The sequence below is a fragment of the Branchiostoma floridae genome, chromosome 16 (assembly GCF_000003815.2).
Source record: "Branchiostoma floridae strain S238N-H82 chromosome 16, Bfl_VNyyK, whole genome shotgun sequence".
Lineage (NCBI taxonomy): Eukaryota > Metazoa > Chordata > Leptocardii > Amphioxiformes > Branchiostomatidae > Branchiostoma > Branchiostoma floridae.
This window is the reverse complement of record NC_049994.1, coordinates 7,868,075-7,895,338: the sequence shown is the minus strand read 5'-3', so window position 1 is coordinate 7,895,338 and position 27,264 is coordinate 7,868,075. Positions and strand designations below refer to the sequence as shown.

At 39.7% G+C, this 27,264-nt stretch overlaps 2 protein-coding genes across 7 annotated transcripts in view; both read right to left on the bottom strand.

Moving 5' to 3' along the window:
- Positions 1 to 488, bottom strand: part of LOC118403220 (gastrula zinc finger protein XlCGF49.1-like) — a 2,902-nt gene extending 2,414 nt beyond the window's left edge. The window contains exon 1 of the mRNA XM_035801820.1: positions 417 to 488. The gene's annotated coding sequence lies outside the window, so the exon portion shown is untranslated. The remainder of the gene's footprint in view (positions 1 to 416) is intronic.
- A 2,569-nt stretch (positions 489 to 3,057) lies between these two features.
- The window catches only part of LOC118403086 (cubilin-like), a 73,122-nt gene continuing 48,915 nt past the window's right edge, over positions 3,058 to 27,264 (bottom strand). For 3 of the 6 annotated variants that reach the window (XM_035801542.1, XM_035801545.1, XM_035801544.1), the window contains 27 exons: positions 26,507 to 26,694; positions 25,738 to 25,930; positions 25,010 to 25,178; positions 24,476 to 24,654; positions 23,600 to 23,818; positions 22,674 to 22,814; positions 21,026 to 21,207; positions 20,000 to 20,168; positions 19,176 to 19,382; positions 18,441 to 18,590; positions 17,797 to 17,918; positions 17,110 to 17,335; positions 16,375 to 16,559; positions 15,513 to 15,669; positions 14,526 to 14,684; positions 13,709 to 13,900; positions 13,065 to 13,191; positions 12,372 to 12,589; positions 11,753 to 11,952; positions 10,959 to 11,121; positions 10,061 to 10,272; positions 8,199 to 8,343; positions 7,040 to 7,218; positions 6,401 to 6,572; positions 5,415 to 5,650; positions 4,871 to 5,006; positions 3,058 to 4,012 (listed from right to left, as the gene is read on the bottom strand). In XM_035801542.1, coding sequence (XP_035657435.1) covers positions 4,902 to 5,006; positions 5,415 to 5,650; positions 6,401 to 6,572; positions 7,040 to 7,218; positions 8,199 to 8,343; positions 10,061 to 10,272; positions 10,959 to 11,121; positions 11,753 to 11,952; positions 12,372 to 12,589; positions 13,065 to 13,191; positions 13,709 to 13,900; positions 14,526 to 14,684; positions 15,513 to 15,669; positions 16,375 to 16,559; positions 17,110 to 17,335; positions 17,797 to 17,918; positions 18,441 to 18,590; positions 19,176 to 19,382; positions 20,000 to 20,168; positions 21,026 to 21,207; positions 22,674 to 22,814; positions 23,600 to 23,818; positions 24,476 to 24,654; positions 25,010 to 25,178; positions 25,738 to 25,930; positions 26,507 to 26,694 — 4,595 coding nt within the window. In that variant the 3' untranslated portion in view covers positions 3,058 to 4,012; positions 4,871 to 4,901. Of the gene's footprint in view, positions 4,013 to 4,870; positions 5,007 to 5,414; positions 5,651 to 5,704; positions 5,893 to 6,400; positions 6,573 to 7,039; positions 7,219 to 8,198; positions 8,344 to 9,081; positions 9,221 to 10,060; positions 10,273 to 10,958; positions 11,122 to 11,752; positions 11,953 to 12,371; positions 12,590 to 13,064; positions 13,192 to 13,708; positions 13,901 to 14,525; positions 14,685 to 15,512; positions 15,670 to 16,374; positions 16,560 to 17,109; positions 17,336 to 17,796; positions 17,919 to 18,440; positions 18,591 to 19,175; positions 19,383 to 19,999; positions 20,169 to 21,025; positions 21,208 to 22,673; positions 22,815 to 23,599; positions 23,819 to 24,475; positions 24,655 to 25,009; positions 25,179 to 25,737; positions 25,931 to 26,506; positions 26,695 to 27,264 lie in introns of those variants that run through there. The other 3 variants (XM_035801543.1, XM_035801547.1, XM_035801546.1) reach the window with 3 other exon arrangements.

The following is a 27,264-nucleotide window of genomic DNA, read 5'->3' as shown; positions in this document are numbered from 1 at the left end:
ATTGCTCACGTTAAAATTTGCTACGCAACTCTATGTAACCACTAAGGGAAACGCGCAGCCCCCTATCCCAATCATATACGAATCTTATGACCTCTAATCTCCAAGAAGACATATCAGGGGCAAAGTCAAAGACATCATCCCAAAAAAAAGTCTAAACAAGGTCCCCTGCCTTGTCGCATGCCCCTACCCAATCTGCTTAGAGATTACTGGTCTCATATATTAGGACTTTACATGGTTGGGCAAAAAATTTGAAGAAAAATTAGTCTAGGCTGAAGAAAGAAAGCATTCATACTAGTAACTCCAATATGTTTTTTTGCTGAAGAAACAACAAGAATACTTGCGTATGCCCTCCTCTATATGTCAATATGCAAGTAATCATACAGTACAAGAAGTAAAACAACACCAACGGTACTCACGGAAGTTTAACTCTCCAAACCAACAGACAGCAAACGGTAAGAACGATTACAACGTCTAGTCTCCGGAGTCGGTAAAGACAGAATGTATAGGGTGGACAAGCCTTTTGTATACCTACTGATCATCGGGGCGGCTGCATTAAAAGACCAGTTTGGTAATCTAAATACTTTGCATTGATTGTGCAACAGAGTACGATGTTTGATACACTAATTTGCATGATCATGGATCCGTGCTTATTGAAGATCAAACCCTTGATTCCGTACAAACAAAGGCTGATTAAGACAAGGAAACTTTAAAAGCTTCTTGATTAAACCAATTAAACCCCAATCAAGTTTAAGATTATTATGACACCACTCTGAAGGCTCTGAGACCGACAGAAAGCTTGTTGAAAAAAGCTAATTAGTTGTAATTTACGGATATGGGGTTAAAATCTCCACTATATTAATATCGCCAGTGAGTTTGCATGCGAATATAACAACTGAATTTGGAAGTTATATATTCAAGTCCGGTAGACCAAAACTGAGTCCCAAAAGTGAGATGACTCTGTGAGAGGAGACAAGGTGAATAATACCAAGAACGCCAGAGTCGCAGTTACTCAACCTCCTTTCACTCACGAGTGCGATAGTTGATTTTATTCGGTGGTTACCTGTTGGGAAAATTTATAGATTTTATTTTGAATTCAAGATACCTCGTCAGATCATATCACGGTTCCAATTTATCTAAAAATTTACTTTAACACCGGTACCACTCAAGATAGTTGGAACTTATCCAAATTTTCGTCTGACTCCGCCAGCATTCTTCGCGGAATGGACCCGCCTACTGCCCTTCGGCTTACGGGCCGTGACATCAGAACTACGTATACGCGACTGCAGCAGCAGGTAGTAGGTGCCAGATAACCTGTGTCGCCCACGTCTCTGTTCAGTGCTTGAGGGTGAGCTCAAACGTAAGATAACCTGTGTCGCCCCCCGTCTGTATTCAGTGCTAGATGGTGAGCTCAAAAGTACATGGCCTCCTTCATTGCTCTCGGAGAGAACTCTAGGATTTTGACTTTATCCAGCCTAACCGAGTGTCTCGGAGACTATGTACATGTGCTGGGATGATTCTGAATTTGCAGAACTATGTCACTCTCAATTCGGTAAATCCAAACTATATTTGGTGTTGGTTCAAGAATGTGATTAACCCTCATTTGTCATCGTCGATTCGGTAAATCCCAACTATCTTTTTTTTTCCAGAATGAGAATGTCATTTTAAACAAGCACATATGGACTTTCATACGTAGCCAGAGTACCATCATGGTACTCAGGCTAGATACTTAGCGCTTTTCCTTGTCTTTTGTACGACACTTATGAGGACTCAAGTACACAAGAAAGTATACAGTCAAGAAGAAAAGAACAAAGAGAGGATTAATAATTCTGATATGACCTGCTCCTTTATTCATTGATAAAAAATTGCACATTGCAGAAGAATAGAATAACTTTCTCCAATTTTTGTACACATTCAATCCTTTGAAACTAAACTACACAATAGTTCGTTTAAAATCATTTATCCCCATTTATAAAAATAAATTCCTACTTAGCTAGAAGAACGTTCATATTTGTCATCACAAGTTGAGGAATTAACATAATTATGTGCTCTGTTGACGAAAACTTTCCTTTACGTAATTACACAGAAATGGTTTGCAGATGCTTTCAGCAGCAATAGTACAAGAGGAAGAGAAGGAAAACAAGTTTTTCATAGAAATGTACACTTTTCATTGATGTTCTCTACATGAGCCAAATCGACACTGTCTTGCCCGGTTTGCACTGAAATATATCGAAACATATTCTAATTGTAATGACATAAAGTTTTGAGAAAATTCATGCTTTTTTCCCTTCAACATGTTGTGAATACCATAGATATAACTAAAATATTCACAAATAACAAACATACATGTCATTTTAGATTTGACTCCCATTCCCATGAAAAGTAACTGGACAAGACAATCGGACATGGCTTTTACACAACTTGGAATCTTTGCATACACACCTAACCTTAATTCACCTTTATCCGTATGGTAACCTATATCCATTGTGTTGCTAAACAGGGTATCCTGGGATATCAAGTTGACGGACAATATTTTCAAATTGAATTTGTACTATTTTCAAAATATTGCAGTTTGAAACCACCATCTGTCGACTTGCTATCCCTAAATGCATCGTGTTTAAAAAGAACGGATAAAGGTTACACTACGGATAAAAGTGAACGAGCGTTACATCAAAAGAATGACCAAGATTGGGAAGTACTAGTATATGTCTAGAAATGCAGCTTTGACGGTAAAGACCTTCGTTGTATGGTACATCTTCATATACTGTACCCCCGCCTGCAGAGATAAGTCTCAATTGGAGGAATTCAAGCGGAATAGAAATAATAGTCATTCTATAAATTTCTAAGACCACACCAGTAGAATTCGTTCTCGGCCATCTTATGAAAAATTTCATCAAGAGGACATCACGAAAACAGATATAGAGGGCTGCAATGGCAATAATCTGACTCTGTTTACTCGCCAGAATGACCATTTGGTAAGACTTTCCCCTCAGTCTGGTTTCATGTTGATATTCTGATTTAGTATCATCCGAGAATAAGAAATGAAATTGGCATGGCCGAATGTAGAAGAGCAAACTGCATTCTCGTTGCTTCTTGCTGTGGTTGTAAGCAAAACCAACAGGACCCATATGCATACATGCACATAAGATGCTAATACTATTTGTAGTAAGAACTTGACCTGTGCATAACCAAATGTACTGGTAGCATAAGCAGAGCCTTGAGTTAGGCAGATATACAAGTGTAGTTATGGAAGACATCATGATAGCTTAACAACTAACCAGGAACAGTTGTGTATAATGGCTACCCTCTGGCAAATAGGGCATAGCTAAAATCTTACTATCCACTACTTAACGTGGGTAGCTTGTTGGCTTTAGCAATAAATCTGTTATTACGTTCTGCACTTACACATTTGGTACTGGGCAGCAAATTCAATTTTCACTTTTCCAAAATCAGCAAGGAAAGCAAGCTTATGCTACAGATCTAAGATGATATTTTGTCAAAGAAATATATACCTGCATCTCTTAAGCATTTTGTAGGGTGTATTTAATGCATTACACAGTGTGCATTGTATACGGCAGTACTGGTAGACTTATGTGAAATATATGAATACACACAAAGCTGTTATGATCTCATCTTATCTCTAAACATCTTATTGAACATTCCACATCTTCATATTTATCACAGATATTCTTGTTTTGATTTGCAATAAAAAAAATTTGAAAGCAGTTGTCACATCAGAGGAGGAAATGACCAATTTAGCCTACTTTGACCTACTAGCTAACTAACTAACAGCTCACAATGTGCTGATATACATGTGGTCTTCCTATAGTGCATAGTCTTCTATTAAACATAGAACGTAAATGTCATAGAATGCTGGAAAAAGGTGTCACAAGGAATGTATTTGGTTAGAAGGAATCGGCTCTGTTGAATGTCTTCTGTGGTGAGGTACTGCAGTTTATAACACAGTGGCTTGTGGCAAAGTCAGGTGATTTTTTTTAACAACGTCTGAAGTAACCTGTAAAAAAAGTCATAAGAGTGGGAAGTTGTAAAAGGTAAAATCACTGCCCAATACATCTGTTAGTAGATACAACAGCATACATTACTAAGTACTTCTGGACCTATCAATTACCAAATACTAAATGCATTTTTTCCAGCTAGACACATGAATGTGTTAGAGTGCATGAGTGTGCTAAACAATGCATACGTGGCCAGAATTCTAAGCAGATTCCTTAGATTCTAAAATGTAGTTTTTGTATATCAAACACTTCTGTTTTTATAGGTTTATACAAACATTGAAGTCAACTTACAATCAGTATTTTCATTTGACTACATGTACATCTAACAGGAAATGATATATTGAGTGAGTGAGTGAACAGCCTCAGACAAGGTGAACAGCAAGAAATATTAAAATCATAACGGCTGTTCATAAATCATTTCTTTTGTCCTCATCGGCCACTTTTGTCCATAATCATATTAGGAATAGAGTCTACTTCTAGTAAACGTTTACTGTTTCTTATTTCAAAAGAACATAAAGCTAAAATGAAAGAAGAGTACAAAACAGGGAAAAGGATTCAGTTTTTGTCCAATGGCATTTTAAAATTCAGTAACAGTGTATGTTAAATGTCTCTGTTTTATACCAAGTTTGACAGAAGGAGCTTGGTAAAATGACTATCAACTCTCCTCTACTTCGCTTTTGTTCTTTTTTTTTGAACCTGTAAGCCCCAAAACATGTGAATGCCTGCTCATATAATCTCTTCATTTTCGAATTTGTCCAACATCTGGTTCACTGATATTTTCAGGTCATTTTTTTTCTTAACCGGTCCAATAAGAAAACCATACCAACACCCACCCCTAGCCGTAAGTGTTTCCTTACCTCATTTCCCCTCCACACAGATTGCACAGCACTACGAAGAGTAGGTGATTCTGAAGCCAGCTCCATTGACGGACTGGTCGGCCCGGAAGCGGATATATAGCATATTTGTGGTAGACGTGTAATCTGCTGGGTTTGTCTGAGGAGAGATGAAAAAGAAGTTTAAGGAAAGGCAATCTACAGTGTAACGTCAACATGACCAAGAAAGTTATATACCTTCTTCCCTGGTATTATTTGTTGGTAAGGCCACATGGACACTGCTGATTTGCTTTTATGGATGACAATGGTGAGTGTTCTAAAAAGAATCCCCTCTAAAGAAGCTCCATGCAAGTTGACTTATATTACTGCAAAAAGCAAGCATGTGCCGGCTTGTGTAAAACTTGTTTTGAACAAAAATGTACTACTGAAAAACATGAGAAATCTCCATCTGTGTTTCTAGGAATTCTTTGATTCCTCTAGCAGCCTCCTTTTATACTGCACTTAGGAACATGATGAAAAGCATTTGTTTTAAAAAAAAAAAGTGTTTTCCAACATTTCTTTCACTTACATTGCCACAGTATCTCCCCACTAGCGGAGCCTGTGCGTTCGCCCCGTTGTAAAGTTCCACGTAGTCGTAGTTACAGTTGGCCTCGCTCTCCAGCTCAAACACGTCCCACACCAGCGTGATGACGCGCCCGGCCGCAACTCTGATGAGCCAGTTGCAGGTCTGCTGGTGGTTGTATGGCTGGGGGTAGTCTGGACTGGTGAAGCTGCCCTGGGTGGCCATCAAGTTTCCTCCACAACCTGAGGAATTAAAAAAAATTGTTTTAGACCACAAGGCAAGCATAAGGCATACATGTTCGGGCTGGGGGTAGTCTGGACTGGTGAAGCTGCCCTGGGTGGCCATCAAGTTTCCTCCACAACCTGAGAAAGTCAAAGAACAATTGTCTAAGACCACAAGGCAAGCATAAGGCATACATGTTTGGGCTGGGGGTAGTCTGGACTGGTGAAGCTGCCCTGGGTGGCCATCAAGTTTCCTCCACAACCTGAGGAATTAAAAAAACAATTGCTCGAGAACACAAGCCAAGCATAAGGCATAACCCTAACATCCTGGAATGTTAGTATACTAAAATTCAAGGGACAAAGTAGACAAGACTCAATTAGACCTATCCCATATACATTTGTACAATGTACATGCAGCTGTGCCCACAGTTTTCGCTTTTGCATGTTACTTTCAGTTACCTTTCCACTGCAAGTTCATGAAACCATGAATATTCTTTTCCAATGTATAACTAGTACAGAACTGTTTCAACTGATGAAAACTTATAACATCGCATAACTTTAAAGCCTCCACCTCCCATTGATTATGAAATGAAGTTCTACTTCTGTGAAAATGAAAGCGTCCCAGATGACAAAACGAATATACGGGCAGGACGGCCTGTGATGTCTCCAGACAGTATGGATGGGCTCAGACGCGCTTAGGCGGCATCCAAACAATTTCAGATGCTTTCATTTTCACAGAGGTGGCGAAAATAACAGTAATCCACAGCTTACCACTGGATACTCTTGAAGTAGAGAAGGTGAGATCGTAGCCAGCGTGAGACACGGAGGAGTCGGTGACAAACTGCATCAGGATGACATCGCTTTGTGGGAAGATGGGGTCAGGGATCGTCTGTCCGCAGTACTTAGCCAGCTGTGTGTCTGACGTCGACGTGCCATTGTAGAACTGAGTAGTAACAAAGGTTACATTTATATGATAAGAATGGCTTACTTTAGTAAGTTAGTATACAAAGTCATGTATGTATCTATTTTTAGTTAAACACAGTGCTGTATTTTTAGTTAAACACTGTATCTGTATCTATATATCCAGTATAACTGTCCTCCTGCACAACACGGTGTGGCAGCAGCTGGTTATATTTTACTGAATGACCTGCTACACCTAACCTGCACAATTTTGAGTCCCTTCGATAGTCGCTAATCTTAAAAAAATTTCCATGCTGTTCCAAGCCACGAGTGCCCATCTTCCAATGGGTCTCTAGCTGATTTGGTCCAGGCAGTAACCTCAAATAAAGTACACAACCTGACTTTGGCAATGCCTTGCGACCACATTCGGATTTTGAAAAGTTAAAAAGAGTGTATCTCAATCGAGAAAATAACAGTTACAGTATTGATAGATTTGGATTATAGACTTACTGCTAGGTAGTCGTAATTGCAGTTGGCGTGCGGCTCAATGTAGAACTCGTTGAAGTACACGGCGATGTATCTGCCCGGGTTCCTCAGGATGGTGCGGCAGTCCGAGTTGTGCGGATAGTTGTCTGGCCAACCAGGGCTGACCAATCGGCCGTTATCTGCCGTGATGTTGCGACTACAAGCTATGTGTAGGGCACCATAAGAGGTCGTTACAAAGGTATTGGAGATAACCAGTGAGTTAGCATACATTGTACATGTACTATGTAACAGCTAACACAGATGATAGACCAAGGGTTGAACAGTCTTTACATATTCAGCAGTAAGATATTGAATAAAAGATAAATGAAGGGTGATATGAAGTTATTGAAGTCCAGATTTCACAGGTGGAAAGTTGGATTGAGGAAATCTTCATTTTGTCAGAGAGTTTGGATTCAAACGTTGGTAGCCAAATCTGTCATGCTTTAAAATTCTAGAGTTCATGGTCCATATATATTGTGAACATTGCAGCAAGTTTGAATGTATGTAATTGCATAAGATGCATTTTAAACTGTACACGTCAGCAGAGATTGCAGTCTGGCAGATTCAGGGTTCTAAGTGTATTCTAGTACCAAGTATTGGTGAGGTAGCAACCGATTGGGAGGATAATGCACCCTTCCACGATACTAAAATTTAGAAAAATGCAGGGTAAAAAGTACAAATTTGGGATATTTTACTCACATTAAGTTCAGGAGTTTCTATGACACTTGTTTCTTTCACAATTAAATCAAGACAATCACATTCTGATGCAAGTTTTTCTACAATAAGAAATTTCAAAATAGAGCAACACTTTGTATCTTTCAATCAACTTACCTGAGCATGCAGAAATAAAAAAAAAGTTTAGGGGCTTTCACACTAAGTGTTTGTATGAGTTGCATATTGACATTTTCCTGCATAAGGTACAAAACTTTAAGTCTGCATGAAATTTCAATAGTAGTTGTTTTTAATTGACCAATCATTGTATAGCATAGTTTATAGACTGAAAAAGGATTTTTTAAACCGATAATAACATTACCTAAAACAAAATACACAATTCATACGAACTAGGCACAAGTGTCAACGCCCCTTTTGAAAGAAAGTTAAGAACAGTTGGACAGCATGCAGAAAGAGAAAGAGGAAAACTCACAGGCTATTTCAAAAGTTCCTTTGAATCCCCTGCCCACCGTATCAGTGGACGAATCCGTCCTCATGTTTATCTGTACGGTGGGCTTTACCGAGTCAAACTCGATTGTTTGGCTGTCGCAGAACTTCAACGATTTTCCCTGCGAATCCTGTTAATTAGGATGAAATCATTCATTTCTGTTGTTTTATCTATCGAATCATCCCGAACCTTCCATGACCATATACATTGTACATGTACATTTAGAACAGACTGGCACATACTCTTTGACCATACTTGATGAAAGATAGGTCACATCTTTGCCATTCAATTTTTCACGTTTTCAACATTGTATAGATTAAATTTTGACAAACGTTTTGATTCACTGTAAATGTACGTGGTCATGAAAGATCGTGTAATTTGTTTTTCAACTGCAGTATTGATAGACCAGCAGCAGTACACTGTCTTGAAGTCAAAAGCCAAACAGATTGTTCCCAATGAAATATTGAACATTTCCTATTACGGTTCATCTTTGACGGTAATCAGCATAGTAAAAAAGTTAACACACTATTTTCGTACATGAAGTGAAGCAAAAAACATTTACAAGCTTTTGGCTAGCCCCCTGATCCTCCTCAAGTTGGAATGACCCAGAATACATCATGTGACCTGTTCTGACATGTCACCCTTCCATTCAGGTCACATGATCTGAGCTTTGGTCATTACAATTTGAAGATGATCAGAGGACTAATAGAAAACTTGACAGTAAGCACTTTGTGTATTGAAATAGTGTGTAAAATGTTTTCATTTACTGAACAGTTACCATGCCAAACTAAATTTTCTTTTCATACATTTCATTTTCAACAGTGTTGGTTGCTGATCTCTTTCTGCATGACCCAAACCAACAACTTACATGCTATCTCATAAGTCAGATAAAATCCTCTGCCAGCGGAGTTCACGTCAGTTCGGAAGTTAAGTTGCAGCGTGGGCTTGCGAGAGTCAAACTCTATCAGCTGTCTACCACAGTACGTCAACGTGCGACCAGTGTCGTCCTAGTCGGCGAAGGGGTTAGTCGTTTTAGGGTTAGTGCAACAAGGCAGCAAAGCTAAACATTGATCCAACAAATGCAATCTTATGAACAAACAAACATACAAGCAACAAACAAGTGCAATACTTGGGCTGCATATGGAAAGTTAATATCATTTGCTGTTATTTGAACTTTGCAATGACGACTCATTTTGCAGAATACCTGCTCATGCACTTATTAGTTACAAAGACATATTACAAAGCACATAACGTAATCCTTTTACAATAATGTAGCATTTTTGTTCTTTTCACATTTGTAAACAAAAGGCTGCCATGCTTTTACTGAATCTAGCATGCCTTTGGACATGCAGCATATTTCTGCCTTTATGATATCAATAAATAATAATTATGGTTCACTTAGCAACAGATAAGCATCATGCGAACAGGTGACAGAGTTACACGCGTACCTAAGCCAAAGGGTATTTCTAAACGAAGACTACTAACCAGGGAACCCTTCACAAATGTGGCTTATAACAACATAATTTTACTGTCTTAAGAAACCCCATGAAATCATTGCATATAATGACTTGCAAAAAAACCAACACATATAACCCTAGCACTGGCACCGCCTCTGAGGTATTGACAAAAACAAGAAGAATAAATTATGTAAGGCAACTCTGAAGCTACATGTATCTACATTCCAAATATCATGAAGATCTGTCACCCCATTCCTAAAGGGATGATGCAACTACACATGCCTGTAGAAAAATTCCTGACTTCCCAAGATTTGGGGAATTCTTGTCAAACAATCCCAAACTATACCCCTGAGGCGTCGCCAAAAAATGCACAGTTTTGTGCATGCTTACCATGGGGTAGTCCCTCAGCTGCAGGTAGTCGTACTGACAGTTGGGATGAGCCTCGATCTGCATGTCCGTGATCTTGATCCGGAGCCTCTGGGCGGGACCTGGCGCCTGGATGGTCCAGCGGCAGTTCAGGTTGTGAGGGTAGTTGCCGGGATAGTTGGGAGATGTCAGAGTTTGAGGGGTGCTGGTGGCATTGAACGTCCCTCCACATTGTGCTGCAAAGGTATTTTAAGATTGTACATTATCAAATGCTCAGTCCCACATTACCTGCAGTCACATATGTAGCATCCCTTAAAAGGATATACATGTACTGAGAAAAACTACCAGAACAGACTTTTTTTACAAGTGACGAAACCAAAATTGATAAATTTGACATACTGTAAATGCATTTAAGTTCGCGGGGATTTAATTTCGCGGTAGCGGGAAAATGGACTTTTCGCGGTGGTTTTAATTTCGCGGTAGCACCATGCACTGTAGTCTCTTACTGTTATGGAAATGTTCACTGACAGTGATTCAAAGTCATCAGAACAAATTATACTCAAGTGAAATATGTTTAAGTGTACAGTTGTCTGTGGGCAAGCCAACTGTGCAAGTAGATGTACAATGTACCTGCAACCTCCATTGACATTATATTTGTTTTACACAATCATATATAAAGTACTAAGTATATGCACCACTTTGAAAAACAATGTGTTTGAGAATCTGCAGTGCAGCTCCATTCATGTATACACACAAGTGTACTGTACTGCATTATACTGGGAATGTTGTGCAAACGATCTCTTTAGACATGCATGTGGATGGTACATATTAACCATTGTCACGTATGTCACCTTGTGGATACATTCTAACTGAGGATACATCAACTGAGAAAAATGTGTAAAAGACTGCTGCATGCACTCACAGTCCACAGCTTGCCATCTGGCCACGAAGCCAGTGTTGGTGACACTCTGGTCGGAGTAGAAGCGGATCCAGAGGAAGTTTGTGGAAGTGTTGAAGGTAGGCGGGATGGTGCTACCACAGTATGTACCAATCAGTGGGTCCTGCTCACTGGGGCCATCTCTTATCTACATGGCAGGAGGAACCAATGAGATTAGACCTTAGAAAGTTGTATAATTCTACAGTAAGAGACAATGATGATTTGATGAGCTGTTTTATTTTTCGAGTATAGAATCTTACAGTCTACATAAAAGGCAACACTATGTTTTGGTTATCAGATAAAAAAAATATTCCATACTATGTAAATGGAAAACATTATCACAACAAAGCTTGAGGACCAGTCTTATGCTTTACTGCCATATTGAAGTCAATTTACAGGCAGATCACCCTTACAAAATGCTACTGAACTAAAAGTATTCCATACTGGTATTGTTATACTTTCAAATTAATCAGTATTGTGCAAGCGCTTTTAGAAAAAAATAAAGAAAAATTATTTTGGAAAAGATTCTCATAGAGAATTAATAGACAAGTTTAGAAATCCCATCTTTAAGAAAAATAGTTTAGAGCACATAATGTATTCATTTGAAACAACATATCAACTTGATGCATTCATCCTATATAACAGCAAGCCATAGCAAAGATACAGTTCGCATTACTTTTCCAGTTCATTGTAAGAATAAGAAACTTAGCTTTATTTTGTACTCAGTCATGTAAACCCGAACACCGAACCCAAAACTGACAAGGTTTAAGAAGACATACCTGTAGGTAGTCATATCTGCACTGGCTCTCTGCCTCCAGAGCGAAAGAGTCGAAGCTGAGGCTGATGACTTTGGTGTCGGCCGCAGTGACTGTCCAGGTGCAGTCCTGGTTGTTCTCGTACTGACCGTTGTTGTCGATGTCCACTGGCTGGATCGTCCCACTGTCGGCTATCAAAGATCCACCGCAGCCTTGGGCTGGGCCTGTTGGTATGACCAATTAGAAATATTGACCATTGAAAAAAATTCAAGTGAAACAATATAAAAAAAGGCCTCTAGGAATGAGCTTCTCATTATTCCAAAAATGTTTGTTACTACACTGATCTTACAACTGAAGGTACCTGACTCAGTAACTAAAATTTCCTTTTAACTTACTCCCTACTAGTAACAAATACAACTTTGGTGACAAAGGCAATAATGTGGCCTTTTTATTTTTGCTAGCGAAAAGTGATTTTATGCGCCTACATGTACCTCAGAGTGTTCGTGCAATAAGACATTAAGACGCATCAATCAACCGACATAATTAGATTTTTGGCAGTGATAACAGAGATGATTTAATGAGATAAACATGAGTTGTATGCTTTTTGGTGAAACAAAGCTATTATTCTAAGAGCCATACGTACCAAAGGTTTCACGATACACCGCCCTGAACCCGTCAGCGGTTACGGAGTAGTCGGTGACGAATGACACGAACATGGCGTTCCCACTAGACCTTATTGTGTCGGGAATCTCGCCACCACAAAGCTTGGCGAGCAGCGGGGAATCAAAGCTGGGTCCGTCACGCACTTCCAGGTAGTCGTAGTTACACTGGGAGTGAGCCTCAAGGTCAAACAGAGAGAACCTGTGGGAAAAGATAAGTCAATTTTTAAACTTGGACACATGCTGATAATCATTGTTGACTGATGCAATGGCCGAGTGGGCAAAGTTTTCACCTTGCATTTGGTAGGTCGTGAATTCGATTCCCGGCCGAGTCATACCAGTGCTTAGCACTCAGCATTCGGGAAAGAGTATGGAATCTAAACACACACTACTACCAGTGGACTAGCCCCCGGCTGTAGTGATTGCACAAAGTTGTGTGGCCCAGGGGTACTGAAACGGAGATAGGTGCAGCCCTATGTGCCATCAGGTGTGGGAAGGACTTCGACTGATAATCGTTGTTAACAGTTGATTCAACACATGCTGTATACTCTTTTGTGTTAATTGACCTCCTTCATTCTAAGGGTATTCATGATCATATAGGTGAAGGAGTGAAGTCTGCCATTTCTGATTACCTTGTTGTTTTACTTTCTTTTCCCCATACATGTACATGTACTTACTTGAGTTCCACGATCCTGTTGTCGGCCACAGTCATGATGTAGGTACAGTTCAGGTTGTTATGGTACTCTGCAGGGTGGGTGGGGCTGGCGATAACTCCTGATGGGTCTGTAAACCTGCCGCCACACTCTGCAAACAAAATGCTTGAACTGTCATTTTTCACCAAATAATGATTTTTCCTTATTTTTTATATATTTTCAAATGTCTATCAACAATGATCAAATAGATATTTGCATTTGTATATGTATATTTGTGAATGTGCCTTTGTGACTTTTGTCATTTTCCACATATGGAAAACATGGCATATATACACCATAGTGCTGTATTTTCTCTATTAGTAAGAAGAAAATAACATTGTGGACAATAGATTTGATGATATCAATATATCATCCATATGGTCAAAACTCATCAGACTCTAGAATTCTTTCCAAACCAGCTGTCAATCAATATTCAGCATATCTTAAGATCTTTCTTTAATCTGTCTAGACCATAATCTAGCTTGAAAACTAGTTTACCACTTTCTGAAATTTCACAGTTGGAAACTTGGATCAATTCTAAAACTTAAGCTCGACTATGATAATCCCTCTTTAGTGATTTCTATAGTCATATTACCATGAAACAAAAGGAAAAGAAACAACTTGTTTACCTGATACTGTATATGTTGCCCTGAAGCCTTGGCCCAACACAGACTGGTCAGTGAAGAAGCGGACAAACATGGTACCCAGGGTGCTGTGTGCGCTGGGCGGGTCGTCGCCACAGTAACGACCCAGCTGTTGTCCCGGGCTGTCTGCGGTGCCTTCGTTGACTGACACGTAGTCCCAACGGCAGTTGGTGCCCTCTGAAAATTCAAACATTTCACAATATTGAGGTTGAATTAAGTACATGAAGTAACAGTACAGTATTATACAATACACAATACATACATTATTTTGTATACTTCACATTGGAGAGAGGCAATAAAAATCATACATGTAGGAGCTCCATTAAACTACTATGTTACTGAACGGTTTACAGACTAGTATATACAAAATGTATATAGACTAGTATATACAACTCCCATTAGAATGAAAGGACTCCCATTATCTCATAAATCCACAGTCTAAAAGCACTGGTAAGGAAGGATCCTACATATCTGTATATCATATCATAATCACGATCAGGTATAAAGATTTTGAATACTTCATACAGTACCACAGGGTAATCTATATCCGTTGTTTATAAAAGCAGGGTATTTTGGGATATAAATAGTACAAGTAAATGGACGGTGTCTTCAAAACTGTTGTATTTTGGAAATTTTACAACTTGAAACCATCGTCTGTCGACTTGATATCCACAAACAACCTGCTTGTAAAAGCAATTGATATAGGTTACCCCATGGATAAAGGCGAACTAGCATTACATGTACCACTGAAAATAAGCAACCATTAGGATCTTCCAACATACATATTCTGAAATATACATACGTTCGATCTGGAATACATTTGTGTCAAACTCCAGGACGATGAATCGCTGTGAGTCGGAAGGTGCGATGGTGTAGTTACAGTCCAGGTTGTTGTCATACTGGGTGGGATAGCCAGGGGACATGATGGACCCGGAGTCAGCTGTCAAGGTGGCTCCACAACCTGTGGAAGTACGTGTATGACATGAATATTATCAAACAAATGTTGTTATATCTCAAACTAATATGCTGGTGCAATGTTGGTACAGTGTTCATCTTGCAGTTACTAAGTTATTGAAATCATTCTTATGGTCAATATGAAGAAACAAATCTTGAACTAGACAGTTGCAATGGCCGAAGGGGTAGACTGTTTGCCTTACATTTCAAAAAACTTTAGGGTGCAAAGCCTGGCTGGGTCAAAGATTTAAAAAAGTACATATAATTTCTCTGCTTAGCACATACAAGTAAGATTGGTAGTTGAACACACTCAACTACTAGTGGACTTGTTTGCTACTGTAGTGGCCTGCATGGACCAAGGACTGTAATATGGAGAGGGGCACTGCCATTTTACATCAAAATGTGTGAGAAGAATTTGAATTCTTCAAGGAGTGAGATTTGAAAAAATTCTCTCTCTTAGAACTTACAAGAAAGAGTGTGAGAGTGAGAACAAGTTCAAGTTGACTAGTCTGCTACTGTAGTTTCATGTGTGGTCTGAGGGCTGTAAAAACGGAGAGGGGCACTGCCATTCTACACCAAAAGGTGTAAAAAATTTGAATTCTTGAAGGAGTGAGATTTGAAAAATTTCTCTCTCTGCTTAGGCCTTACAAGAAAGAGTGTGAGAGTTGACCACACTCCACTACTAGTGGACTATTGTCTGTTACAGTAACTGTAGTTTCATGTGTAGTTTAATGTGTGGCCTAAGGGCTATAGAAACAGAGATAGGCACTGCCCTTATACACCAAAAGGAGTACATGTACAAAAAGGATTTAAATTCTCGAAGGAGCGTCCTCACCGACTGTCCAGTTGGCGGAGAATCCCATGCCGCTGCTGCTGTAGTCCGAGCGGAACTTCACGAACATGACGTTACTGGTGGACTGGACGGGTGGCGGGACGTTGTTGGCGCAGAAAGTACCGAGATCGTCACCGTTCTCGTTCTCGCCATCTCGAATCTAAACAAAGACAAAAAACAAAATGTGTAAACAAAGTCAGCCTACTTTTAGGCCCTTTAGGTATCCATGCAAAAGATTTTCGTATTGCATTTGTTGATTTTCAAAGTTACATACATTGGTTACTAGCCATATAATCAAGTATACAAGTACCTGCATACTTGTGTCTTCTGTACATGTAGGCTGATTTAGTCATTAGTCAATACAGTCTTTTAGCATTGTGAGAGCTAACGTTAGTTCACCTTTATCCGAGGGTAACCTATATTTGTTGTTTGCAAAAAAAGTATTTAGGGGTATGAAGTCGACGGACGGTGGTTTCAAATCGGAACATTTTGAAAATATTGCAAATTTGAAACCACTGTCAGCAGACTGAATACTCCTAAATATGCTGTTTTTAAAGACAACGGATAAAGGTCACCCCACGAATAAAGGTGAACTAGCGTTACATTGTAGGATATTGTACCCACAATATTTTTGACAATTTTATATTAACTATAAAATGGTATCTTGCTACTTAGGATGATACAGACTAGAGAGAGTAATATACAATATTTGATGAATTAGATGGTTTATTGAGTGGGTACTGTCGTCTTTCATTGCCACAAAATACGGCAAAAACCTTGGATTCCTTTCCACACTTACCCGGGAATTAAACCCCTGTAAAAATACAGTAATTTACAGTTATCTTAACTGTCTACTTCCACCTACCATGACGTAGTCATAGACACAGGCGCTGTGAGCTTCGATGAAGAAGTTGGGATCAAAGTTGAGCGACACGTGGTAGCCGGGGTCCACATTGATGGTCCACTCACACTCCAGGTTGTGAGGGTAGTTCTGGGGGTAGTTGGGACTCATGAGGGTTCCAGTGTTGCCATGGAGGATACCTCCACATCCTAATTTTGTTTCAGGACAAAAAGAATAATAATTCAAAATCCATGCAAGAAAAGAAAGCAGAAATTATACCAGCAAAAAATCTAATTTATCTACAATGTATTTCCAACAGTAATCAAAGGATCATCATACAATCTCCTGTAATATTCTTTCCAATAGTAATCTTAAGATTTCAATACAAGCAATGATATTCTTTCTAACAAAAAAAAATAGATTTCAATTCAAATTCCTGCAATAGCCTTCTAAAATACTGAAATATAAAGATTTAAGATACAAAGTCCTGCAATACTCTCTTATAGAAATCAAAAGATTGTAACACAGAAATGTTCTCAGTGGTTTTATGTTCTTGGTTTTCTTGATGGTGCCTTCACTGCAAACTTAAGACCACATCAAATATTTTTCCATCACAGTATGTATTTATAGTTTATCGACCGCGAACACTACCGCGAACACTACATTTTTCCGCCGAAGCAAATTTATACAAAATCCTCGTGAACTAAAATGCACTTATAGTATTTTTTAGATAAAAGCTAAAGAAAACTTTATACTAACCCAAACCATCCGTAGTGTAGGTAGCCCTGAAGCCCCTGGCTGATGCGCTGACGTCCGTCTGGAAGTACAGCAACAAATACCTGCTTCCAGACGTGAAAGATCGCGGGCTTGCCGTTCCGCAGTATCTACCAATCTGCGGGGAAGTGACGCTGGCACCGTTGTAGATCGTTAGGTAGTCAAAGTCACAGTTGGGATGGTTCTCCATTGCAAAGTCTGTGAATGTAATCTGGAAAGAACAAAGTAAAAATCAGTAACAGATCTAGGGAAAAGAATACAGACAATGAGATGAAATGCTTCCAGAAGATTCTAGGGATTACATACAGCAACCGCATCTCAAATGCTCAAATCACAAAATCATGTTCGTCCATCGGAAGTCGATGAGGACCTTGACTTCAGTTCAGTCAAGCAAAATAGAGTCAAGCAAAACATTGTTCCATACGAAGATCCCCTAATCACAGTAAAGAAAAGAAAACTGAAGTGGTGCGGCCACGTGCACATGTCACGGTCATCGGCACTATATATAGCCAAAACCATCATGCAAGGAACCGTCCAGGGAAGAAGAAAGAGAGGTAGGCCATGGAAAGATGGGAGCATAATTCGAGAGCAATTGGAAGGTACTACTATGTTACTTCACAAAAACATTTTCAGAGTAACATAAAAAAAAACTCAAAGTGCTGTTATTTTTACCGATATAGTCTGTCCTTCTGGAGCCCTGATGAGCCATGTACAGAAGTCGTTGTGGTCGTAGTTGTTGGGATAGTTGGGGCTGGTTATAGTGCCACTGGTGCCATCCAAAACACCACCACAGGCTAGAAAATGAAGGATCGTGTGTGAATTTACATTTGTACATGTCTTCAGTGTTAACTTGAAATCTAATTTTTTTTTATTTCATCTGTTGGTAGAAGTCATTCTGAATAAAGTTACTGTAATTTCTGACATAAGAATATCTCCCCAAATATTTACTGACATTGACAAAGAGGATCTCCTCTTTGAACCAGACTTCTGTCTACAACAGGATTTACACCCATCTCTCAACAGAGATGGAGGCACCATAGACTTTCTGCCACTTATGATCCACTGCTCAACTGGTCATGTGTGCTATCTACATAACTTGACGTAACAGAAGCAGTGGATCATCCATTACTTGACAAAGACTACGGCAAATTTGGGTACTAAGTACGGTTTCTTGTGTTGGAAACTACAGTTCAACTTTATTCAGAATCACTATGAACAGGTTGGACTGTACAGTAAAAACAATAATTATTGCATTACCATTTTTCCACGTAAAACTACCACAAATGATCATATTTTGAAACTTAATAATAACTTACTAGAGAAGCTGTAGGTGAGACTGAAGCCAGGATGGACTATTGAGAAGTCAGACACAAACTGGATCCAGACTTGGTTAGTGGGCACGGCGATGGTGGGAGGGGTGTCTGCACCACACAGGCGACTCAGGAGGAAACTATTCATATCTCCACCTGGAGAGACCAAGAATAAAGCCATTAATAGTTTGGATGGATACAGTAAATCTTGAAATGTTTGTGGAAGTTTTGTTTCTACATTTTTGTACCTCTCCAAAGTGAAATTTAGGAAACCAGGAAATTATACCTCCAATGTATTAATACAGTACGTATACAAAATGTACTGGAATACATCAAATCAAATCATTAACTGAAACCCAACAAAAGTCTTCTTTCTCCTTCTACTATAAAATCAGGCCACTGCAAAAATAAATGAACTTAATATTTGTACAGTTAATTGTACAAAAGACATCCTTTATTCTTCAAAATCAACGAAACTCAAAAGTTGTCTTCAACTTGGCATGTACATGTACAATGTACATGAGAACATTGTGTGCATGAAACAAGACCACGCATTTCATTTTTGCATGTTTAAGTCAAAATGTGTAGCAAACAATGAAATGGACAGGTGAATGAGTGATTGAAAGAATAACTGGATACCACACCTGCACATTTTACTTTTGCGTCTAGAGTCAAAATATGTAGCCAAGCAGTGAATGAATTGATGAAACGGACAGGTGAATGAACGAAGGAATATCTCACCTGCACGTATCTCGAGGAAGTCGTACTGACAACTTCCGTGCGTCTCCAGCTCAAAGTCAGTAAACTGCAGCACCACGGAGGAGTTGATGGGGTTGGGGTTGTTGATGGTCCAGATGCACTCCTGGCTGTTGCTATAGTTACCGTTGCCATAGTTAGGAGAAGTGATGGTGCCGCCTCCGGGAGGACCGCTCAGGATCCCACCACAAGCTGAAAGGTGTCAATCAAAATATTTGATTAAATTGTCTTCGACAGGACAATTTTTTTGCTTTCGTGGTGAAAACAGCTTCTGAGAATCTCCTCCCAGACTAGAAATAAAAAGGAAATTTTTTTTTTAACATACAATGGAAAATGCTACCATGAAATTCTACAAATTAGGGATTTCAAGCTGTTTTAATCCAGTATACATTGCAAGGTCCATTCTCTTTTTAAATTCATTAATTTCAGTCATTTGAATTTTGTAAGAATTTTTTTGCCACCTGTGATGCAAGCAGTTTTCGTAGTCCATAGAAATGTAAACTCTGCTAATCAATCAAAATAAAAACTCTGCTTTTTGGCTATACCAACACTTGCAGAAGATGTATTTGCTTCTACCTTAACGAATAGAGCTGCTTAGGTACTAAAGGCATCATCACACATATCATAGGCTGTCATACGATTTTAATGTTGTGGAATTTCCATGAAGGCTGCGCCAGAAACAACAGCCGACAAGGTTCTAACTAATCTAAGACAGCCTTTTCCATAACAGCAAGACCAAATTTTGGAGGGCACGTGCACGGTTATTCAAAGAACACAACGATCGTATGACTGTATAAACAGTTTCTTACTTGCAAGCTGGTTGGAGGAGTAAGTGGCGCTGAAGCCTCCGTTGCTGACGGAGCCGTCCGTTTGGAAGACCACAGTCATGGTGTTCCCGGTGGACTCCACAGGGGTGGGAGGGGTCTCACCACACAGTCTGGTCATGAAGGGGGAGCTGGGGGTGACGCCATTGTAAACCTGTGCAAGGGAACACAAGTAGTGAGTAAGAAATATTACTGTAATCCATAAGCCTTTTTGTACTATTGTAAATATACAATAAACAACAATGGAATTAGAAAAAAAATAAAGTAAAAACTGTTGACATTAACTCTCATAATTCCACCAGGTGCCATAATACCGCCACATTAAAAAAAAATGCTGTTACGGAGGCCTTTTAAAGATTGTCTTGAACACTTCCGTATTGGAAATGTCTATACCTCGGTATTACTAATGTTGCATTGGTACATCTTTTAAAACCCTTAAACTGCCAAGCCCTGATGTATCTAGCATACAAATAGAGGACGTGTGCTGTGCCTAGATACAAAGGGTATCCCCCCAAAGTTACAGCATTGCTCATGTGTAGCACGCAAATGTTGGAAATTAGGCCTTCCCAAGGATCCTAAGTCAGCAACCCTATATGAGTCCATCTTGCCACCTTAACCAAGTTTGTAAATCAGAGAGAGCTGAACAGGGCTTTAGCCAGCTCGAAATTTTTTTCCGTCAGCCAATTACAATCGTCGCGAAAACCGCGAAAATTAATAAGAAGGACTGAACTGAGACCTTGAAAAACGGGTTTTAATGAGATTATCTTATGCGAAAGGGCGCCGACACACATTGTCAACAATCATAACAATAGCAAAACAAACAGCGTGTGGCTTTTACGGCCGTGGACAGCGTCCCCAAGCCGCCTGTAGCTTCCACCAAGGATTTTTGTCCGTCAAGGTTGACGGATTGGTTTTAAAATTTTTCCGTCAGACGCAGCACATTTCCGTCAATTGACGGAAAAACGGACGCTGGCTAGAGCCCTGGAGCTGAATGAATCTACATGTACTCACAGCGATGTAGTCATATCTGCAGCTGCTGTGGTTCTCGATGTTGAAAGCGTTGAAGGTCAGCGTGATTCGCCGTCCCTGCGGTACCGTGATCTGCCAGAGGCAGCGGCGGGAGTGCGGGTACTGTCCCGGGAAGTTGGGCGAGGTAAACGTACCAGTGGGCGTGGTCAGCTGGCCACCACAGGCTGAGGAAACAAAACAATAAATTTTTTTTCAATACCTAAGCCAAAAAGTTAATTTTGCTCTATCGTGCCATCAAACTCTGGAAGACCCTACCACCAAACATCAAATCAATGTCCACATTCTCAAACTTCCGAAGGTAATCCACTAGCTGTTCCCAAGATAATAGTATTTTATCATGTATATTTAAGTCACAATTTGTATGTTTCAGTTAATCTGTAATCTGTGTATATATATATATGTATGTGTGTATATACATATATGTCTGTAGTGTATATGTCTGTAGTGTATACTATGCTTCTGTTGTTCGAACACAGGAAGACTTGGCCTTAATATAGACCTTAAGGGTATCACAATAAAAGAATTGTATTGGGATTAGGCAGTATGGATAAGATTAAAGAGGTTCTTTTCAAAAGAAGGCATTTCAGTACCATGTGGGTATGATTAATTTTATTTATCTTTAACCTTTGTCCAAATAAGGTAGCCAATTGGTACCAAATCTGAATTCATTGTGGGGTAAGCCAGTGGGGACAGTGTTTAAGAGGTGCTATCCAATGGAAGGCATTTCAGCACCATGTTAGTATGATCAATTTTGTTCATCTTTAAGCTTTGTCCAACTAAGGTAGCCATTTGGTACAAAATCTGCATTCATTTTGGGGTCAGACAGCAAGGAAAAGGTTAAAGAGGTGCTATTCATGGAAGGCATTTCAGCACCATGTGGGTATTATCAACTTTATTTAACTTTAACCTTTGTGCAACTAAGGTAGCCATTTGGCAGCATATCTGCATTCGATGTGGGGTAAGGCAGTAGGGAAAAGGTTAAAGAGGTGTTATCAAATGGAAGGCATTTCAGCACCATGTGGGTATGATCACGCCTATTTTTCTTTATCAAGTACATTCTGGGAGGCGATAATCCACATTGTGTACAAGTAGGCAAATATATCCACGATTGTTTATACCGTAGAACCAATAGTGTAAATGACATGCTAGACCCTTTATGTTGATGTATCCATACCTATAGATATCCATATATATATGTTTAGTTGTACTGTAAGTAGTTGTTATACATGTAGACCTTACGAAAGTCGCTGTACTTTTTTCGTGTCAATAAAGATTGTATTTAACCTTTGTCCAACTAAGGTAGCCATTTAATACTAAATCTGCACTCATCTTGTGGTATCAGGAAAAAGGTTAAAAGGTTGATATTCAAAGGAAGGCATTTCAGCACCATGTAGGTATTATTCATTTATATACTTAGTTGTGGTGGTTTTATGTTTATACTTACTTATAAACTCCAACATACAACACCCCAAATGTGTTTCCAACATATTCAACTGTACTAAAGAATTGCTTGAACCATGGAATGCAAATAATGCTTTTTCCTTCTAAGACCAAGTTCCTGTAAAAATTAGAAAAAATTATGGTAATTATCTGAAATAACTCGATAATGCTAAAACAAATTCATACATACATTCCACACTAGCCTGCCATGTCATACTGAAGCCAGGTGCCTGACCGCTGCCATCCGTGCGGAACCTGATGTATGCGTAGCTGTCCGAGGTGTCCACACTGGCCGGAGCACTGGAACCACAGTACTGACCAAGGGCGGGAGCTGACCACAAATGAAACAAAACCAGCATTAAAAGAATATTCTGTATAGTAAAGGTAGGTAAAGGTAGTCCCCAAAAAAGTACAGTATAATTAATACAAGGTATATTAGGTAGTCCCATAGCCTGTTTGAGTCTATAGGGGCAGTGGGTTGTTAATCACTGTGTCAGGGGCACAGTATTGAAAGACAGTGCCCATCCCTCTCCTTCCACTGCCTTTTACGCCCTAAACCAAAGTCAGGTACCCATTTTTTACACCAGAGTGGAGTGAGGAAAATTGTATTTTGTACCTTTCCCAAGGGCATAAGATTGATAGCATGATAGGATTCGATCCCAGGACCTCTTGGTTCTGGTCCAAACACCCTACAGTAACACTACATGACCCCACTTAGGCTTAGGTCACATTTCCAATCTGGGGCCAGGCCGGGAAGCTTTCGGGAGCGAAAAGAATGATCTACAAGACATTAACATACACAAAATGTAAAAATACGATTCATGTACATGATATGTGTATATTTCTTGGTAATAAATACAATTTGATTTTTCTTTTCCTTAAACATCCTGGCCAGGCCCCGGTTTGGAAATGTGACCTAAGCCTTACATGTATAACGTTACAGGCTTACACCTTACCATTTAATATAAAGGGAATGAAATGGACTAGCCTCCTCCTACTAGTAGCCTGAAAGTGGAATAGCCTCCTATGCCTACTATACAATGTAGTGGCCTGTGTGGCCAAAAGGCTATCGAAATAGAGATTGGAAAGTTATGAAAAGGATTTGAACTGACTAACCAGTTGAGTTGATGCCATCCCTGATCTCCAGATAGTCCTGGCTTCCACAGTTTCCTGACGAGCCCTGGACGTTGAACTGGTCAGCGAACGTGAAGGTGACGTAGTGACCGGTGGGGCCCTGCAGGAGCCACTCACAGTCCAGGTTGTTTGCGTAGTTACTGGGGTAGGCGGGGCTCGTGATTGTTCCTGAGTCACCGGTCAGGCGTCCACCACAAGTGGCTGTAGGGAGACAAAATACCGGTACATCAATCATTTTAGCCATACTTTAAAAAAAACAACAACATTGCATTCCTGTAAAGCCCAACAGCAACCTAATGTATTTCCTTGGTCTGCATGCATTTGAAGGCGACAATATAGAAAGAAGACATCATATCTTTTCAACTTCTGGTGCATTTTGCATTGAAACATGTTTTCTTGCACAGGTATGACATAAAATAAAATACAACACAGTGCTTTCTGCATCACACTCTGTCCAAGTTCTCCAGCATTTTGTATCACCCTCTGACAGTCTGGCTATCTAACAGCAGTTGGACTGGTACCTCAGATAATATGGTGTACACTGTTCTATTCTATATCTATAAAACTATACATGTAATGCTAATTCACCTTTATCCTTAGGGTAACCTACATCTGTTGTACATTGTATATAAAAATAGGGTATTTTGAGATGGTTAAGTAGATGGAGCATTACAATATTTTGAAAATGTTGACATTTGAAGCCCACGTCGTTGACATGAATTCTCCAAATACCCAGTTATCGAAAACAACGAAATTCCATCTAGGTTACCCCACAGATTAAGGTCAAGTAGCATTACATGACCAACTCTCGAAATTCAACATCAAATTCATTACCTAACACCAGACAACAGTACTTACCAATGCTGTACTTGGCCTTGAACCCAGCATGCTGCACACTGGTGTCCGTGCGGAAGTGAACCATCATGGTGTTGCCGACCGTACGCACTGTCTGGGGAAGGGTGGTTCCACAGAACGTCCCCAGGGAAGGCGAGGTAAGGGCGTCTCCCTCAAACACTTGTACGAAATCATACTGGCAACTAGAAAATGAAGAAAGAAATAATTAATAAAGTAGCATGGCTCTGAAATCGTTAAAATAACTGCAAATCTTGAATAATCCTGGTATTCAAATTTGTCTATTTTCAAAACAAAATCACCTAGTCCAACCAACCATTAGTTTAAAAAGTTTTTGAGGTCGCAAATGGGTGATATCAATCATTTTTACAGTAGCAGAAGGTTTGGTGTGGCTTTTGGTTAATTGATCAGCATTTTCTCCATTTAGTGGACGTCTCTGTATTGTGGTCATCTGTCTATAGTGGCCAAATTTGGCCAGTCCCATGAGTGGCCATGGTAGAAGGTTTGACTGTAGTAAGAAATAAGAAATAAGACACATACTTTGGATGAGGTTCGATGTAGAACGTCTCCACAAAGTCCAGTTGAATGGCTGACGGAGCGGTGATGGTCCAGAAACAGTCGATGTTGACAGGGTAGTTGCCCGGGTAACCAGGGGACATGATGAACCCTTCTGTTACTGAGTTGGTGAGAGTCAAACTGCCTCCACAAGCTGTGTAATTAACAAAATAATGTATTAGTCACAGTTTATGCACTACAAGTAGAACTAGCCTGAGTGCCATCCTACATTAGTTAATGCTGTGGCCAAATTTCTGGTTGGGCAGCTTTTGGGAACAAAAAATGCAATATAAAAGACAACAGAACACGCAGAACGCAAAGAAAAGTCATCACCATAATTTCCGTATATTCATTGAAAAATTCTGTTATTTTTTGTTTCTGCAAACATTATGGCCAGGTGCAAATGTGACCTAAGGCATAGCATTCCTTATAGTGGATGTAAAAGTTGGTGAAGTTGCGACAGTATTCTTAACTGTCTGCCCCAGCCAACTATTATAATAGTTTTAGAAAAAACTTACGGCAAGAAAGTCATATTCGTGCTCAGATGCAACGAATGACAGGACTGAGACAGGAATAGAATGGGTTCCAGCTAAATCAATGTATAGGCCAACATCTTAAATGGCTTGAGAGAACAAAGATTGCGTGCAATACTGAGTAGATAGGACAGTTCAAAGTGAATCTTAAATGTACATACTGATACTTATTACACTTACCCTGTCCTTGAGCTTGGAAGTTGACCTTGAAACCAGAGGACGATCCACTTCCGTCCGACACGAAGCGAGCGTAGAGCCGGTTGCTGCCGGTCTGAGGGAGGTTGGTTGGTGCGGAGCTGCCGCAGTATTTACCGTCTCCGCTGTTACCGGGTGGAAGGAGTGGTGGGGAGTCTGCTTGGTCTCCGTTTAGCAGCTGTATGGGAAGAAAGGTTGAAATATGTATTAAAAATACCTTTTCCTCCTGATTAGAATATGTTTCCTGTGATAATTCAGTTGGGAAGTTATGTCTTCAAAAAGTGTGATTTTTGGCATGGCTGCGGGGGTGTTGAAACTAATTACAGTTTTCTATGGATCTTGTTTAATCCAATACAGTGGAAGCCGCTTAATTGCACACCCGATTTGCCAGTGAATTCTGTGCAATTATCCGACATGTGCGATAATGCGAAGTTACCCAGTTGGACCGCACCGCCACAGGATTTGGAGATTTCGTGCAATTGACCGAAGTGTGCATTTATCCGACGTGCAATTAACTGGCTTCCACTGTACATACATAGAAGGAGACACAATGTCATGCACAAATACACAAACACACACACACACACACACACTGTTTTCATATTTATATAGCACACAGAGTGTGCACATTGTATTTGTGTGTACTGTATCATGTACTTTGGATGCGAAACTACAGTACTCTCAAAATCTGTTCTTTGCTAGGATGCTGAAAAAAAAAAATTTACAACTTCATCTCATGAATGACATAAATTACCATCAGATAGTCTCCACCGCAGTTCCCAGCACTTCCTTGGATGTTGAATGTGTTGTCGAATGTGAGGCTGATTGTCATACCGCTGGACACAGTGATTGGCCAGCCACAGTCCAGGTTGTTAGGGTAGTTGCCAGGGAAGTTGGGGCTCATGAACGCACCACTGTCGGCATTGATGGCAGTGCCACACGCTGAAAGAGAATCAGAATGATTTATTTGTTTATCTTATTCTTTATTCTTTTTTTGTTGTTCATGTTTTTGTTGTGTTCATCTATTTGTTGATTTATGTGAGAGAGACAGAATTGTGTTGGATCCTTTTCACCATAAAAAATTGAGGTAATGTTTTTGTGTGTGTTTGTGTCTGTGTGTGTGTCTGTCTGTGTTTATGGATCATAACCAAAACTGGATCGTAGCTAAAAACCTCCAGATAGATTGTGATGATATTTAGAGTGGTAACCAGGTTACTAGCCATTTTTGTGGCATATAGCTCGTGATGTAAGAAAAAGTACTAGTAGTATAGGTAACAAAGGACCAAGTGCAAAATGCAAATGCCTTAAGTTTAAATACCAGTATAACTTGATATGGGGTCCATACAAATAAATGCCTAACAGGTTGACCTTTACCTTGCAGAGATCATTTAGAAAAATATCATCATCATCATTAAATCTTATTTATACCATTGTGTGTCAATGGGTCCAATTCACATTTTTCTTCAGATTTAACAAATGCTTAAAGAAAGTAAAGTAACTACCTTTGCAATC